We start from the raw sequence: 15,996 nt of genomic DNA on the forward strand, positions 1-15,996 counted from the left end.
GGGGTGGTTGTTGTCTCTAGAAATTAAGATGCCGTTTTTATGATTGATCAATCGTCAATCTCCGTCATCAAGATATACCTATAACAACCCCGGTCAGCACAAGCACACCCTCTCTATCTCTCTACCTGTCTCCCGCCCCAAAATCCCCCCCCCCCCCAAAAAAAAAAAAATCATTTCCAAAAAGAAAAGACTCACCCTTTATTCTCCACCACCCCCCGGCTCCTAATCACCGCCGTATACTTGACGACCCACAACGGCCTGACCTCCTTCTCCGCCCCCACAACCCCAAACTCCTCCAGCAGGCCCTTCATCGTCTCCGCCGGCAGCACATCCGCACAGTCATTATGCGTCAACAGCTCGATGCCGTTCTGCTTCGCATACAGTATCAGCGGCCGCGGCACGACGCAGCAGTCGCGAACGTTGATCTGGTCCACACTTGGCCGCACGATGGTGTGCGGGAGAAATTGTTCAAGGCGGGAAGTCCCGAATTCGGCGAGACCGATGCGCGCGATGGTGCCGGCGGCGTGGAGGGCCTCGACGGAACGGTAGGTGTGCGCCCAGGAGAGGATGTCGGCGGGGGGCGAGTGCTCGTCGTCGTCGGCGTCGAAGGTGATGTGCGGGAAGGAGATGATGAGGAGGGTTATGGTTGGAATGCCGAGGGCTGTGGTGACGAGGCGGATGGCGTCTTGGGTGTGTTGGGGGCGGGAGGCGGCGGGGGAGTCCGGGAGGTAGAATAGTTTTACTATAGCGGGGGAGGGGTGTTAGTTTTTTTATTTCTTTGTCTTTCTCCGGAGGTGGTGGGGGGTAGTAAAGACTGCGAAGAAAAAAAACTTACCGGTAACATCATACTCCTCCCTATCCTCGACCAGCACCTCCGGCTCGCTGTTCGCCGCGGCGGGGATGTACATTATCCCATCCTCACCCACGCTCGTCCACTCCTCGACCTTGAGCCGATGTGCGCCGGCGCCGTTGCCATTGCCATTGCCGTTCTCAGTCGGGGCGGACTCGTCGGCGGAGGCCGCTTTGAACTTCTCGCGCAGCGAATTGACGAGTTCGGTGTTTGAGCCGCCGACTGTCGGCCGCCGGATGACTTCGGCGCCGGCGGTCATGATGTTTCCGGTGGAGAGAATGCATGTCGTCACCATTTTTTGTTCTTTATGGGGGGGGGGGGGGGGTGTGTTTGGTTTGGGGACAGAAACAGAGAGAGAGACAGAAGAGCGAGCGGGCGGGAGTGGGAGTGAGTGGGCGGTGCGAGTCCGGTCAATTGGTACGGATGCGGGTGAGTGAGTGTGGAGGAGGGGGAGGGGTAGTTCAAGTAGAGTAGTGGCAGTGAGTGGAAGGTCAAGAGTAGCTAAAGCAATGAAGTGGAATAAAGGGAAGGTGGGGAGAGGAACCCTTTGATACATGTATTTATCTGAACGGGATACGTCACCTTATTATGGAACAGAATGGCCATATAGGCCACATGTGTTTACTTATCTCTATCTCATCTCGCCCATATGCATCCCATCTCTCTGTGTGTCATCCCTTTGAAAAATTCAACCAGGGAGGGGCCGGAGGGGGGGAATCCAAATCTAGGAGGATTACTTTCTAGCACTCTAGTCTGTCTAGTTGCATGACTTTTTTTTTTTTTTTTTGGCGCGCAAATGATGTGATTAACAGACTTCCGTGACAATTGTAAGCAGCTATTTGTAATACACCGTCGAACATTCCCCCGTTGTGTGTTACGATGGCTGAACCCTAGTTGCTGGCTGTCTGCCGTGCAGCGCAGCGCAGTGCAGTTGCAGTGCTGCGGGTGCATGTATGCAAAGTAGCCGGGTAACTGAGTAGCATCTGGGGAGTCATGCTGCATTAATTGGTGCTGAACAATGGGCCAGGGAAGCCTTGCAATTGTCTCTGGCAGTCTTTGTTCCCCACAGTGTATGTAGCCCTATCCACTGGCAACCTTGCCTCGGAGCCGGAGAAGGATTAGAATGAGGAGGAGTTGGATGTCTGACTGACCACTACCTTCCGAGTGTAGCCGCGGAGGCTTGATTACATTACAGACCAAGCAATTAATATATCAATCAATTAATCCAACAGATAGGCACTTACCGGATGTATCAGTTGTGTGGCCGTTGCGTTACATCCCCTTCCGCATTCGTCCCTGCATTGAGCCTCAGATCAATCAGATAAGATAACGCCCCCAACGTCAACCCAAACCCACCCCACCACACCAGCTGTCCATCCGCAGCGTGTCTCATCCGAAGCTCCCAGCTTAAGCTCCAATCCACAATCCACAATCCCACAATGGCCATCCGGTAAGCCCTCTTTCTCCACATTACAATTCTCACACCCAGCGTCTCTGACACAATGCAGCTACGTTATCCTTCTCTCGCGCCAAGGCAAAGTCGTGAGTTCCCACCCTTCTCTCTCTCTCTATCCGCGGGGTAGATAGCTAGGAGCTATAAACTGGATATTGATATAGAGGTGATAGCGCCTCTGCAAATGGTTCACCACCCTCTCGCCAAAAGAGAAAGCCAAGATCACAAAAGAGATCTCCGCCCTCGTCCTCGCCCGCCGCACGCGCATGTGTAACTTCCTCGAATACAAAGGTCCCCGCCCCCCGCTTCCCCCTCCTCCCCCCGCACACCCCACTAACACCCCCCGCCCGCAGACTCCAAAGTAGTCTACCGGCGCTACGCCTCCCTCTTCTTCATCGCGGGCATCGACGCGACGGACAACGAGCTCATCACGCTGGAGATCGTGCACCGCTACGTCGAGCAGATGGACAAGTACTACGGCAACGTGTGCGAGCTGGACATCATCTTCAATTTCCAGAAGGCGTACTTCATCCTCGATGAGCTTCTGATCGCCGGCGAGCTCCAGGAGAGCTCGAAGAAGAATGTTCTCAGGTGTATTTCGCAGGAGGATGCGTTGGAGGATATGGAGGTGAGTTGATCCTGGGGGTGAAGCGGGAGAGAGGGGATGGGGGCTGACTGTGTGGGTAGTTGTCGTAAACGCAGTGTGCCTAGACGGAGGTGTGGAGAGGTATGGCGCAAAGGGGGGTAGAGGTAGAGTTGAAAGCGGACTTGATATATGGCGAAACAAATAGAAGGGGGCCATGCATAGGTAAACATAAATTAATGCGTGCACGTAGTAAAAGGAATATTTTTGTGCTTGTTTTCAGCTTGTGTGTGTTTTTTTGTAGGTATTTAAAGTTTTGTAGCTAGGTAAGTAGTTAATGCCCAGCTTCTGTTTTTTCTTTTTTTTTAAAAAAAAAAGATATGGTATTGGGCTGGAGATGTTATACGTTGTGACGATTCGGGAATGTGGGGATGTTGGAGATGGGATAGAGAGTCTGCATATTCTCTTGATATAAAGGCAGATAATGCCAGTGCCGCATGTGTAGATAACAGCACCACTCCTTGAGGATTCAATGATAGATATAGATGAACTACACAAAAAAGGTCTAAAATAAAAAAGCCTAGTACGTAATTAAACTAAGGAACGAATGGCCTATAATCCATATCGATCTATATCAATTCATGAAATGGGCCTCATAGTTGTTAATTCTCGCAATGATTACCGCAACCGGAAAGGCTGTGTTCTTTATCACCAGCCGTATACTCACCCATTAATTAAGTCCTGAGAATTCTTGGTAGCAATGACCTCACAAAATTTCTCAGGACTTAATTAACGCGCGGTTAGTATGTGGAAGTAATTGTCGTGGACAACAGCTTTCCTCTGACTACAGACAATTATTAGTCATAACAAAATCTATAATTATTAGCTACTTTGCGTCATATAATATCACTCGAACAATCTGGCCGACATTCCTTAGAGTATCCGAGCTTCTTAACAACCACCTAGTAAATGTGGTAAGAAAAAGCTTTTTTTTATAACTTGATCCTCTAAGATAGTAATATGAGGTTTCGTTTCGTCGCTTAGGGATGGTGGATTCCGAGTGATACCATGTGACTGTGGCTTTTCTGGTAACCCTGGCCGGGTTTGATTGGAGGAGGAGGTATATGCGCGAGCTCCTAATAATAATGGTAAAGATAAGACCTAAAGAGTAGGTACTCTGGTGTTCTTCCGTTCTCTTTCATAGCCCGTAGTAGATCCGGCTAGTATCAGCAAGAATATGGTACTGTGTAGAGAGTATTGTCGACTCTCGTTATACTACGTATAATAATAATCTCGTTATACGGATACATAATTTCGGCTCCGACCGTATCCTTATACTGGGGGTCAGCTATATTGGAAAGCCTGTGGCAGTTGTACGGGCCGGAGTTATAGGCGGTTGTAGTTGATGTTCAATGCCGAAATATGATGATCCCCTCCGCCCAGTTTGGCAGGTATGTTCCGAATAAAGTGGCTGTTCATCTTAACTTTCTCCAGAATGTTAAGTTTCTCGGCCTATAATTCCCCCTCAAAGACTTGTCATGTCCTGTCGCCCCCTTGTGTCAATATAGGGTCAAATCCTCCCAGATGCTGAGTTTCATCTGATGTTCTCCGGCGTGATATCAAGCTCGAGTCCGTCGGGCGAATGAAGTAGGTACAAGTGAGCTCACGGTCCGAAACGGGCTGACTAGGTCCGTCAACAGCTGAATATTTGACATCCCTGATATTATTATTATATCACCCCGTTAACTGTGACATTGGGTCCGGATGATCGATCCCTGTTAATTGAGTTCCCCCCGACTTTCTATTTTTATGTTTTCTCTTTAGCGATGCGATAGTTAATTGACATTCCTATCGAATTAAGCGAAAGCCCTGCAGCTGTTACAATGCACTGCTGCGTTGTTGACCCTAGGCCATGGAGAGTAATTTCAAAGAAGGGGTCGGGAAAGTTCATCCCCAGAGCTCAGCTAGGTACTCTATCTAGATCTAGCCAGGTAGAGATGTAGTGATGGCCGGTAATACGAGCTTTACCATTTTGAAAAGGTCTAGGGGGCGCCAAGGAGCCGCTTACCCCTATTTGCCTTAAGCATTTTCCGAGGAGGTGCAAGGCGTGCACAATTATTCGTTCAAGCCTCCGGGGAGTTCGGAGATTTTGCATGTCGGAATACTTTGGCTTCTCTTCTTCGATGTGGCCGGATGTGATTGATGGTTTGAAGATTGGATAGGGATCAAACCAAAGCGGATGCTCCATACCCGTGGATTCATAGGAATCACCAAATGAAGACAAGTAGCTATCCAGATCAGATAATTGCTTCTACCGCACCAGACGCACTAATCATAAATCCCTATCAAAACAGCCTCGGGCCGTTCCGGGCACAACGCGCAATGGTCTACATGAAGCTTAAGCTTTCTAGACTTGGCCTGGGTTAGGGTTTCCACCGCTCAACCTCATGCCTAAATTCGTGCTGCCACCACCATCATCAAGCTTCCAAGACCTTCACAAAAATGGCCAGCCCAATATTCTCCGACCATGAGGGGCCATGTTTCACTGATCCCTTGGAGTTTGTCGATGAAGATTATTCAGACGTACTTACACACCTAGCCGCCCTCCGCGACGAAGCTTCGAAGGACGGCGATGTGGTGTTTGCCCTCCCTAATAATGTCAAAGTATGGGCTCATTCCCCTCTCTTCTACATTGCTGCTGGTGAGAGGCTTCCCGAGGAATTTGGCGCCCCACGACGTCTCGACCTTGGCACGGACACCATGGAAACTGCCAAAAACGACTTGGGTGTCGAAGTGACTGTGCTTCATATCTCAGAGGAGAACCGGCCGAGCTTCGAAGAAGTGATGGGCTACACTTATACTCGGAGGAGCTTGAGAGGTCTATGGGGAGCTATGGGCTATGATTCTGTCGATCCTACTGGAAAGGGGCTTGATGCAGGCGTCCCTCTAGACCCAACGCTGCCTACATCGATATTACCAGACTTTGAAATACATCTTAAAGCACCAGGAAACCGGCCCTCCTTTTGCGCCGTAAAGGTTCACAAGTTCCTTCTGGCCCGGAGGATACCATACTATGAGACATTTTTCAATTCAAAATTTGGCGATGCGTCTGGAAATACCTCGACAGTTTATACAGAGGATTTCACGCCGTTTTCTCTCTGGGTCGTTGCGGGATACGTTTACCTGCAGGAACTGACAGAGCTGCTTGAACCGTACCCAGGGTTCCGCAGTTACATTGCTCTCCATCTCAACAACCCCCACAAGGTCCAGAGCTGTAACAGTTGTGTCACTGATCGGACACTCCCCGATATTGAAATTGCGGACAAATTCGTAGACATAACTAGGGCTGCTCGCTACCTCCAATGTGTCACCCTTGAAAACTCTGCGCTCTACCTTCTCTCTGAGCTAGGGCACCGGTTCGGGTGCACCGGGAGGGGGTGCAGTATTTTGGTTCCTCATATCCTTGATGTTGTGGCCAAGAGTGATGTTGCGGGCCAGAGGATTCTAGATAACGGGATCAGCCTACTCGCACTGATCTCAAACATTGCCCCGCTGTGGAAGCGTCCTCTCTTGAATTGTTCACCTTTCGTCCTACAACTCCTGATTGCAAAAGTTGCAAGTAATAGCCAGAAGGAGGGTGAAGAGAGGCGGGCTATTCGACTCTTTGAAACGATTTCCGATTTAAGACGCCACACATTGGCATCCAAAAATGCCAAAGATTGGGACTCAAAGCTGCTGGTACCGTTGATGGAGCACACGGTAGAGTTCATAGCAAAAGCGTTCGACAGCTGTGAAGTCACCACCGGCTTGATACGTGTGTTCCACCCTTACAACCTGTCAAAACCCGTCGGGGGGGAATTACTGAGTATGGTTGTAAGCAATAAAACTCTCAGGGAAGAAAATTGCAGGCAGATATTTATTGGTATCATGGAGCTTGCCCAAAAACGGGGAACTGTACCTGAAGTTGAACAAGCTAAGAGGGATTGCATTGCTTGGTTCAAGCGAAAGTGGGTGACGCTTACTTTCAGTCCGGCCATAAGGATTCAAGTAGAGCCAAGAAAAGCAAAAAGCTCACCACAAGAAGACGCTATTTTCAAAGACAGAGAGCCAGATGACCAGGGGGATTCAACTGAGCCACCACGTACACCTACGTCTACCCATTGGAGAGGGTCACCTCTTGCGTCGCCGGAGAGTGGGTCGAAGAAAAGGCTATCGATAGATACGAGTGACGATGGGAACTTTTTCTCGGCCTGGGGCGAGGACGAACTTGCAAAATTAACAAGCGTAATCCCGGCCTCCATTGCGGACTTGGTAGCCAAGAGCCCCCAGAGTCCCGCGGTCGACGATAGATATAAACCAGTGAGGACACCGCGAGGCAATTCCAGTCCAAGTCGGGGTGGGGTATCCCGTGGAAGAGGAGGTCATAGAAGAGGCTCGGCATCCGTTTCTAGGATAAGCTTAAGCCGGACCGATGTGAGGCCAAACAGGGAACAGCACTAAATACTCTCAAATTGATAACGGTGAGAATTATAACTAGATTGTGTATTTTTTTTATATATTTTTTTCTTCTTGATTGGGTTCTTTGTTATGAATGGTTATATATGAAGGTTCGCGCTGAAAACGAAAGTGCCTGTAATCTAGAAATACACTGAACGGCTTGACGATCTAGAAAAATCTATTATAGGTCGATTTTATAGTCGAACCATATGCATAAGTACAGATGCTGGAGCTCCCGAAGCAAATACGGCCATCAAAAACAGCACTGAACACATTTTTGTGCTCACTCCTCGCATTTTAGTGTCCCCAATGTCCCAGAGGATCCACAAGCCTATTCAGGCTGAGCTTGGGCGTAAAGTAGGCCCGAGCCGGCCTGGGCGGTATGAAGCCGGGCTTAGGCCTCAGTTTGAGCCGAACGGAGGCCCTCCGTAGTGTATGCAACGGCAAAACCTCACGGTTTCTCTACCTTGATGATGATGATGATACGTTGAGGACGCCCAGAACGCTTCTAGAAGAGCAGCATGGACTTGGTAGCTCCGGAGGATTTAGGACGTCAGTGCCGCACCTGCATAGCCCGCTTGGCCAAAGCTTGCGCTCGTCAGGGCTCAAAGCTCAATCCAGCTTATAGACTGTTCGGCCTGGCTTTGCATAACCAATCTGCGGAAGATCACGGTTCCACGGGAGGAATAGAAGAGAAGCCTTCCTAGCATGAAGTTAGTACCGAACTGTTTAAGGAAACTGGAGCCACCTACCATCGCTGGGGGGTCCTGGACAGAAAATATGCTCAAGGCGCACTCGAGGCTATTTGTATCAATCGTAAGTGTTCTGATATCCATTGGCGCCGGCTCTTGAAGTATCAGTTTTTGACGCCGGGATGTGCAATACAAAATACACTACAGCTCGTCAGGTTATAGTTTTGTTCTCTTTATGTACGATCTAAGGGTTGATTATCGTTGTTGTGTTGCACATAGGAGCTAGGGAGTTGGATTGATAATATTAGGGTACGCACTTGTGCCAAGACTAGACGATGAAATGACTGGAGTTGTCGACTGTTACTAGCTCGGAGTTTTTTTTTAAGGTTGACGGCACTCGGTGGGTTGGCCTAGTGGAGCCAACTCCGGAACGATAACAGCACCGAGTCAGTATGACAGCATCGAAGCTACAGAGGGCTGAATGAATAAAAGACATGAGTCCTCTTGGGCCCTCGTTCTTTCTTTCTTTTTTCTTTACGGCACATATGCATACCGCTCGCTTTCAGTGTTCAGGATCTTTTGCTGTTACTCGGTTTCCCACACGATGAACTCGTCTTCGGACGTTGCGAACGAACTAGTCTGTGGAAGAACACCCCAATTGTCCCACCAACATGTGCACTCTTGTTGTCGTACACAGACGATGGCAGCCCTGTATATCTGAACTAAAGATGTGAATAGTTTTGGAAACTAGGCGTGAGTCCCCCGAAATCGATAATAAACACACATATTGATATTTGTTTTTTTTATAAGCGTAGTATCTCTCGACCTCGAGGAAAATTCGAGTCGGTTTCTTAATGTGTCTCAATGCTTTCATGCGACTTCGATGTCGTATATCACATTTGCCTTGAATGTATGGGGGTCGTCCTCTCATGTATACGACGCTACTCAAAGCTAGGGGTTAAGTGTTTCGGAGGCCTGTTCTTTCGCAACGAGGAGGAAAGTTCGTCGTTTGGGGGCCCGGTGAGCGGCATTAGGTTTTCTGATATTTGGTCGAGAATGCCGTAGAAGCGTAATCAATCATTGAGCAGACGTGATTTTTCTCTCCGAAAGAGGGTATTTGTTTACACTCTTGATGTCAGCCTGAGTGACCTAGCTAGCCTAGTGACCGAGTGATCGATCGCGAGAACTGTCGAAATCTATCTCCCGTTGTCTCACTTCATTTCTACCGAGGGCTCCACTTCTGCAATATTGTTTCGGACCAGTCAGGAGGCGATCGACAACTATAAAGTTGCTAAGCTAGGTAGAACCGAAGGATCTGTTGGCACAAGGGGGGTCAAATATATTGTTTACAGGGTATGTTTTGACTACTAAACCGACCTTTTCCTAGCTGACAATGCGGGTCAGATATCGTACAACATGAACGCAATATTATTTCAGCCGCTTATCAGCCGGGGAAGAAAAATATAATTATGGCACAGCATTCTGCTCCATATTTCTCCACGGCGAATAATCTTAGAGGAAACACAACAAACATCTGGGGGCATAATTTACTTTTATTCCCATATGAGATGCGCTGTAAAAATTTATTGGGGGCTGGGATCAAGTTTAGGAATGATGATATATGTCATTTTATGGAGGTTATTGCAATGGAAGGTGGTGTTGATGGATCGATACTTGCAGTACTTGGTATCACGGATTAGTTGTAACGTTGCAGCGCTCACCCAATAACGTCAATGATAGATGTCACATCTCATTTGTAGAAAACCCCGAACTGGATATTTGTTGATATTGGAAGTCAGGACGCGAGAATATTTACGATGCTGAAAATTTCGAACGCCTCCGGTCAGTTTCCTTCCGGAGCCGGTCTCGGCCCAATGTCCGTGCCTCATCCTGTTTACTTCATCTCGCTCAAATCGACCCTAACCGCGCCTAAATTTAGATGGAAGGGATTGATAGATATTCTCTGTGGTACCTAATGAGTACGCGGTCACGTGCTACCGTGCGTGACAAGCCCACACGCGACCTGGCTGGATTTTCAATAACCCGGCCGCCATGCCGCGCGTTATATAAGGTGGCAATAAGAAAAAAATTATTAAAGGGATGAGGGATGGAGGGGCAAAACTAGTGCCATATGCACGAAATATTGAATCCGTGAAGCTGAATGGCCGACGTAAGGGAAAAGAGATATTTGTTATTACAATTTGTTGTGGTTTTGTGGATCAAGAGGTCATAATATTATGATGTCTACTGCAAGTAAGACTGCATCAGGAAGCGCGCATCCTAAAACGCGGTGGAAACACGCTTGTGGGGGGTCGAAAGTCGCGTCTCCCTGGTTTATGAATTCAGGCTGGAAGAAATCAAACAAGGGAAGGGCTGTAAAATAACAAACAACACATCAAAACATCTAACTTCCTCATTGCGAATCACTCGATGTCATGTCAGTGCAACGGGGACAGCGAAGTCGAGCAAACACGGTAAAGCTTGGAGAAGAAATTGGCCATATCTGGGCTGAGACCGTGCTTTAAGATCTTCTAATTAAACAGAATGAGAGTCCATAAATCGGGTCTCATATCAATGAAGGTTAGGCGACTGAAGGCACCCGTGGATCATGAAATTGCTCGTCTTGATTAAGACTAGTCACATCCAAATGGAGGATTTGGACATCCAGGCGTTCGGGTGACAGGTGGAGGGGAGCAGACCGAGAGACAATTTTGGAGAATATCGGAGGCGGGTTACTACTGTGTCACAGTATTAGTGCATACTACCTACTCGCAGAGTCTCGCTCGCAGTGACAGTTGCCGGTTGTCTAGTCTTTGAACGTGTTGTTTGTTTTGGTTAGGTTTGTGTAGGTACCATGTATTTATGTATGGGGCCTCTTCCCTGCCACCCCCTCCCCCGAGTTCGATGTAAATAAATCCCAGGCCCCTCCCGCGGGCGTTTATCAGTTTACCTCGCTTCTGATCTTCTTCTACTTCTCTTCTTCCCCTCCTTCCACTACCACTGTTTTTGCCTAGTACTTGCTGTTATCATTTTTGTTTGCAAACAAAAAAATAAATCGTTTCTCCCTTCATTCTATCAACGGAGAGACTTTTTCTAATCCATTCATGATTGACGACACAATTGTCTGAGTTTACATTTTAATTCGTGAGCCATTCCAATGACATAATTTCGTGATTTTTTGTTTTTATTTGTCACGCATACCTATCGTATATATACTAATGTTTCGAAAGCAGTAGTACCCCCTTACCTTTACCACACTACCTTTTTTTTACCTTCGAGTACTCCAGCAGCAACAATCATGCAGGACCCACTCCAACCCGCTCGCCGTGGCCCATCGCGTCGCACCCGTCCATCACTGGCATCAATGCCTGATAGTGGCTTTCAACCTTCAAGACCACAAACACAAGACACCTCTCGAAACAGTACATTCCCACGCTCATTTTCATTATTTCGAAATAACAATGTTCTTGAGGAACACCCAACAGAGGCGGACACATTCGATTTGGGCGTCACGTCGCAATTACTCGAATCGCCAACAAGGGATCCAGAAACAACAGTACGGGGTTCTCGAAGTCATACAACGAGGAGCATGCGCTCCTTTCGTTTTCCATTAGGGGGTGGTGGAAGTGTTAAGAGCACTAGTGGATCACAATCATTATCGCCTAACTCAATATCAAGAAGTCAAACAATCAGCTCGGCTTGGAGTGGAATGAGCAATCGATTATTTACAGATTCTGCGGTGGGAACAGTAAGCGACAAACCAACAACAGACGAACTCTTCTCGTCGCAATTTAACAAACTTGCGAGAAAACATGGCATTCAATCATTTCCCGACAACTACAAGACTGAGCCTGCCGGTTCAGTATCGGTATCGAGTGCGTCGAATGCTAACAACAGCTCTGGAGACTCAACGCCAATTATGCATGGGAACCGACTTTGGAATAAGTTGCTTGGCAGAACACCATCATCGATGGATATTTCAAAAAGTTATGGGAACATGAAGTTGTCTTTGGGGCGCAGGAGGGGCAGCAGCATTGGTGATCTTGCAGCGATTGGACGGGGGAAGCGGGATTCGTTGAAGGGTATGCATTTGGAGGATATGATCCGATTGGGCGGCGTTTCGCCGTTTACATTACCCGAGGGACTGTCACCTGGCGATCTTTTGATTCCAACGTGCATGCATGCTTCTGCATCTTACATATTGACCCATGGTCAGTTCTCCAGTACAATAAGGTTTCTGCAAGGGGTCTCTAACGCGTAGTAAAGGCCTCAAAACTCCTGGATTATTTCGAGTTGCTGGTAATCTCAACACCACTTATTCGCTCTATGACTACTACCAAAGACAGTTCGAAGAGAACAATAACGAAGCGGTTGTTCAGACAATAGCCCTTGCCAAACTCCCTACCAGCATCAAGTTTCACGTCCATGATGTCGCGCATCTCTTCAAAAAGCTCCTCCACGGACTTCCTGGTGGACTTCTTGGCTCTCCTGCAGTTTTCCAGGCATTGTACAACGTTCACTCGTTTGTCTACCCTGACCCATCACTCGGGGAACAGATGTCTCGGAAAGTAAAACCTCGCATGATTGCTCTAGCTATCGCCTCTATCAATCTTCACTTTAGGATCGCTCTGATCTGTGCCGTCTTTGGTCTTTTGAGAGCTGTTAGCCTTGCTTCAGAGCAAGAGCAAGAATCCAAGCTGAAGGACCCTCACAACCTTTTCGAGGCAATGAAGGAGGATGCGCTAGGGATAATCTTTGGACCTCTACTCTTAGGTGATAAGTCAGAACAGATTCTGTTGCAGGAGATGGACGACAGGGGTGGTTTACTTGTACTACCAAAGATCTCACCTGTGCCAGATATCAGCTCAAAGCGTGGAAGGTACTCTCACCGACACAGCAGTGCTTACAACAAGATGCAAAACGAAAAGACAAAGCGCGCTGCTGTGGTGTGTGATATGCTTATCAACAACTGGGAAGAGATATCTTACCAGCTGAAGAAGATCGATGCCTTGAATATTACTGCCCAAGCCTATGATCTCCCTTCGCTTAAGCAAGAACTTCCAGAAGAAAACCAAGAGGAAAGGTTACTGTCACAATCTATACGGGCGACGAAAACAGCATCTATGCGTAGCCGTCGGGGTGTTAGCACAATTCGTAGCAGAATTGCCTCAGATGACGAGTCCATCCTACCCTTTCAGGGCCTCAACCCACCGTCATTCCACAAGCCACCGCCGCAAATTGGAGATCTTATGCAATTCTCCACTCATGACACCCTTAAAGAGGATGACGAGACTCCATACCTTAGCGCACCACCATACCTGTCAATGCCAATGAGTACAGTTCCTGAGGCACCCTCTCCAAACAGATCACCTACCAGATCGATAGGTGCCAAGTCTACTCCTGGATCGCCAAACTGGGTTGCTCACAATCCTGAAACACCCATACACACACCTAGCCGCAGACCTAACTTCAGTGTAAAGCCTTCCCAGCTCAGACAAGTAGCAGATTACGATCCAGTAACACCGAGCTCGGCATCTAGTTCATCAAACAGTTCAGGTGCTTCATCGCCAGGGCTTGAGGTTGCTGCTCAAGCTGCCACAAGACTCCAACGTGCATTCCTCGGTGGTCAAACAAGGATGGGAAGCGATAACACCATCATTGCGTCCGAAATGCTACCGGAAAAACCACGCGTGCCTTCAGAAACTCCGACTGAGATTCCGGACTTTGAGTTCACTCCTACAAACTTTAGAGACTTTGACCTTGGGGAGTTCTCTCTTAGCACAGACCCAGAGACAACTCCGAAGCCTTTGAACATCAAGAACAAGATACCAAAGACAAGAACTATACCTGCGTTCTCGATCTTCGAAGACAAGACCAAATGCAAGTCGCCTGTCCTTGCGAGTCCCATGCTCACCTTGACAAGACCCAATGCAAGGTCTGAGGTCAAGCTTACCCACAAGGCCACAAAGTCTATGTCAAAAGTCCCTATGCGTCCACCAACACGTCGCAACCCATCAGAATCCCCATCACGCCCTACAACTGCCCCTCTTCAACCCGCAACACCGAACCTTCATCTTCGAGGTATTTCAATCGATAGTGATGTTGATGATCGGTACGTCTGGAGAGAAGATCATACCGAGGCACCTTCTCCCACAAAAAAGCGCGGTAACTCTGCGCTTCATACTGAGATCCGAAGGTTGCAACGACTTTTGGATGTAAAGACTGAGGAAGCTGCGCAAGCAAAGAAGGACTTGGAATTGGCACAGAATGTTGCCAACGCCGGTGCTCTGAGCCATATGTTGAGGGAGGCCCAAGAGGAAGTGAAAGTCTGGAAGAATCGTGCAGAGTGGGCCGAGAAACAGCTGAGAACAAAAGGCATTGTGGAGAGCAGAAGGGGCGTGGAGGGTCCTCGTGCTATGGGTGTACCAAAGAACCCGCCCATGAGATACAGCTTGGGCTAAGTTGCATCTGGGGTTGACCCTGACTGTGAATAAAGTCCACCATTCCTAGTGCTGAGCTAGGTTTTGGTGGGTTGTACAGATCATCCTCTTACGGCTTGTAAAGTCGTACAAAAAAAAGACTTGTTTTTTTGGCGTTTGCTTTGCGTTTGCATTTGCATTTGCATTTTCGTTTTATATTATTTTTCCCTATTTCCTATTCCCTTAAATATTCCTGTTTTTGTTTATTTCTCCATTATTATTGCGTCTAAGCGGTTTTCCATTTTTTCATTTTCATTTTTTCATTTCTCATATGGATGGATTAGGGTTTTGTTTATTTTCCCATAGGGGCCGTGTCGATGGATGATTACGTTTTCCCTTTCTCACGAATGAATGACGCATGGACTTGGTGTCTATTTTTTGTCGCATTGCATCGTTTCCTTTTCTCGTTTTCCTTTTTCCTTTGATTCCTTTGATTATTTTATCATTTGACTTTTTTCTGGCGGGAGGTGCACGGTTTGGGCGGGCTCTTACGATTCTCCTTTTCTTATGATTCTCCTTGTGGATATTTATATTTTTCAGCGAGAATGCATATATTCTTATGGATCGGCATCTATATTGGGCAATTTATCAACCAACTTTTGGAAATCGCTTTTGTACTTGACGTGTTGTGGTCTGTCAAACTGAGTGAGTATCAGGGATCATCAGATCTCACTCGCCATCCGAATCACTCGATGTGTCGCCGTTTCATTGTATTTTTTTCTTAATTTCTTACAGTCTCTAGAGTCAACCACATTTGTTTTGTTTCGAATTTGTTTACCTTGTTTATTTTCGTTTGATATACCATTTATTAATTAGCATGCAGCCAGGAGTTTTATGGTAGTTAATACGCAGTCTCTACAGATATAAGATAGTAATACACATTCTCTACGATAGTTATTTAGTTAATATACAGTCTCTACATACAATATACAAAATATCTGGTACAGTTCCTATTGCATTACTTGAGGCGAGTGAGTCCGCAAATTGGATCCGTCAATTGGATTCGTCAATTGACATTCAATCTAGAATTTGTTTGGCAACACTAGTGCTCTACCCGATATGTGTCTACTATATAACCTACAGGAGAAGCTGATACATAGGCTCCATTTCGTCTCTAAATTGTTCTTGGCTGTTGCCGGCGCGGAAGGCTGCGTTATATGAGGCTGTGTTCGATCCTACAAGATTACTGATGATGTGGGTGATAGTGAATGCTGTTACACCATATGTGGTTCGCTACAAGTTTGTCGCAGATAGCTATTCCAAAACTCAGCCTACTACTGTACCACTGAGTGCCCAGGCATACAAAGGCACTTTTCGCCCAATACATGATAGCCCAATACATCAAATTAATCAGAGGGTGCATTTATCGATAGCTGAAATGGTATTTTATCGGATTTTGGAAATCTGACCGAGCAGATTGGAACATCGCCGCATAGAATAGA

The 15,996-nt window shown here is 47.4% G+C and overlaps 6 protein-coding genes across 6 annotated transcripts; 5 read left to right on the plus strand and 1 right to left on the minus strand.

Annotated features, from left to right (window-relative positions):
* Positions 1 to 47: 47 nt before the first annotated feature.
* On the minus strand, positions 48 to 1,145 carry H6S33_008422 (uncharacterized protein; the record flags this gene model as incomplete). The annotated part of the gene is made up of 3 exons (XM_044839768.1): positions 48 to 78; positions 196 to 742; positions 836 to 1,145. 3 exons carry the CDS (start codon positions 1,143 to 1,145, stop codon positions 48 to 50), a joined length of 888 nt encoding a protein of 295 aa, XP_044687967.1.
* Positions 1,146 to 2,289: 1,144 nt separating this feature from the next.
* On the plus strand, positions 2,290 to 2,999 carry H6S33_008423 (uncharacterized protein; the record flags this gene model as incomplete). The annotated part of the gene is made up of 5 exons (XM_044839769.1): positions 2,290 to 2,300; positions 2,359 to 2,392; positions 2,477 to 2,594; positions 2,657 to 2,931; positions 2,991 to 2,999. 5 exons carry the CDS (start codon positions 2,290 to 2,292, stop codon positions 2,997 to 2,999), a joined length of 447 nt encoding a protein of 148 aa, XP_044687968.1.
* A 2,389-nt stretch (positions 3,000 to 5,388) lies between these two features.
* On the plus strand, positions 5,389 to 7,386 carry H6S33_008424 (uncharacterized protein; the record flags this gene model as incomplete). Its single annotated transcript, XM_044839770.1, has 1 exon — positions 5,389 to 7,386. The coding sequence occupies one exon, from the start codon at positions 5,389 to 5,391 to the stop codon at positions 7,384 to 7,386; it is 1,998 nt and encodes a 665-aa protein (XP_044687969.1).
* A 1,293-nt stretch (positions 7,387 to 8,679) lies between these two features.
* Positions 8,680 to 10,051, plus strand: H6S33_008425 (uncharacterized protein; the record flags this gene model as incomplete). Its single annotated transcript, XM_044839771.1, has 7 exons — positions 8,680 to 8,712; positions 8,814 to 8,828; positions 8,886 to 8,917; positions 9,388 to 9,428; positions 9,480 to 9,761; positions 9,875 to 9,917; positions 10,015 to 10,051. 7 exons carry the CDS (start codon positions 8,680 to 8,682, stop codon positions 10,049 to 10,051), a joined length of 483 nt encoding a protein of 160 aa, XP_044687970.1.
* Positions 10,052 to 11,373: 1,322 nt separating this feature from the next.
* H6S33_008426 (uncharacterized protein) lies at positions 11,374 to 12,647 on the plus strand (the record flags this gene model as incomplete). The annotated part of the gene is made up of 4 exons (XM_044839772.1): positions 11,374 to 11,497; positions 11,561 to 12,286; positions 12,342 to 12,582; positions 12,632 to 12,647. 4 exons carry the CDS (start codon positions 11,374 to 11,376, stop codon positions 12,645 to 12,647), a joined length of 1,107 nt encoding a protein of 368 aa, XP_044687971.1.
* Positions 12,648 to 13,744: 1,097 nt separating this feature from the next.
* Positions 13,745 to 14,536, plus strand: H6S33_008427 (uncharacterized protein; the record flags this gene model as incomplete). The annotated part of the gene is made up of 1 exon (XM_044839773.1): positions 13,745 to 14,536. One exon carries the CDS (start codon positions 13,745 to 13,747, stop codon positions 14,534 to 14,536), a length of 792 nt encoding a protein of 263 aa, XP_044687972.1.
* Between the last annotated feature and the right edge of the window lie 1,460 nt (positions 14,537 to 15,996).

Source organism: Morchella sextelata (genome assembly GCF_020137385.1).
Source record: "Morchella sextelata strain SCLS chromosome Unknown scls_26, whole genome shotgun sequence".
NCBI classification, from domain to species: Eukaryota; Fungi; Ascomycota; class Pezizomycetes; order Pezizales; family Morchellaceae; genus Morchella; species Morchella sextelata.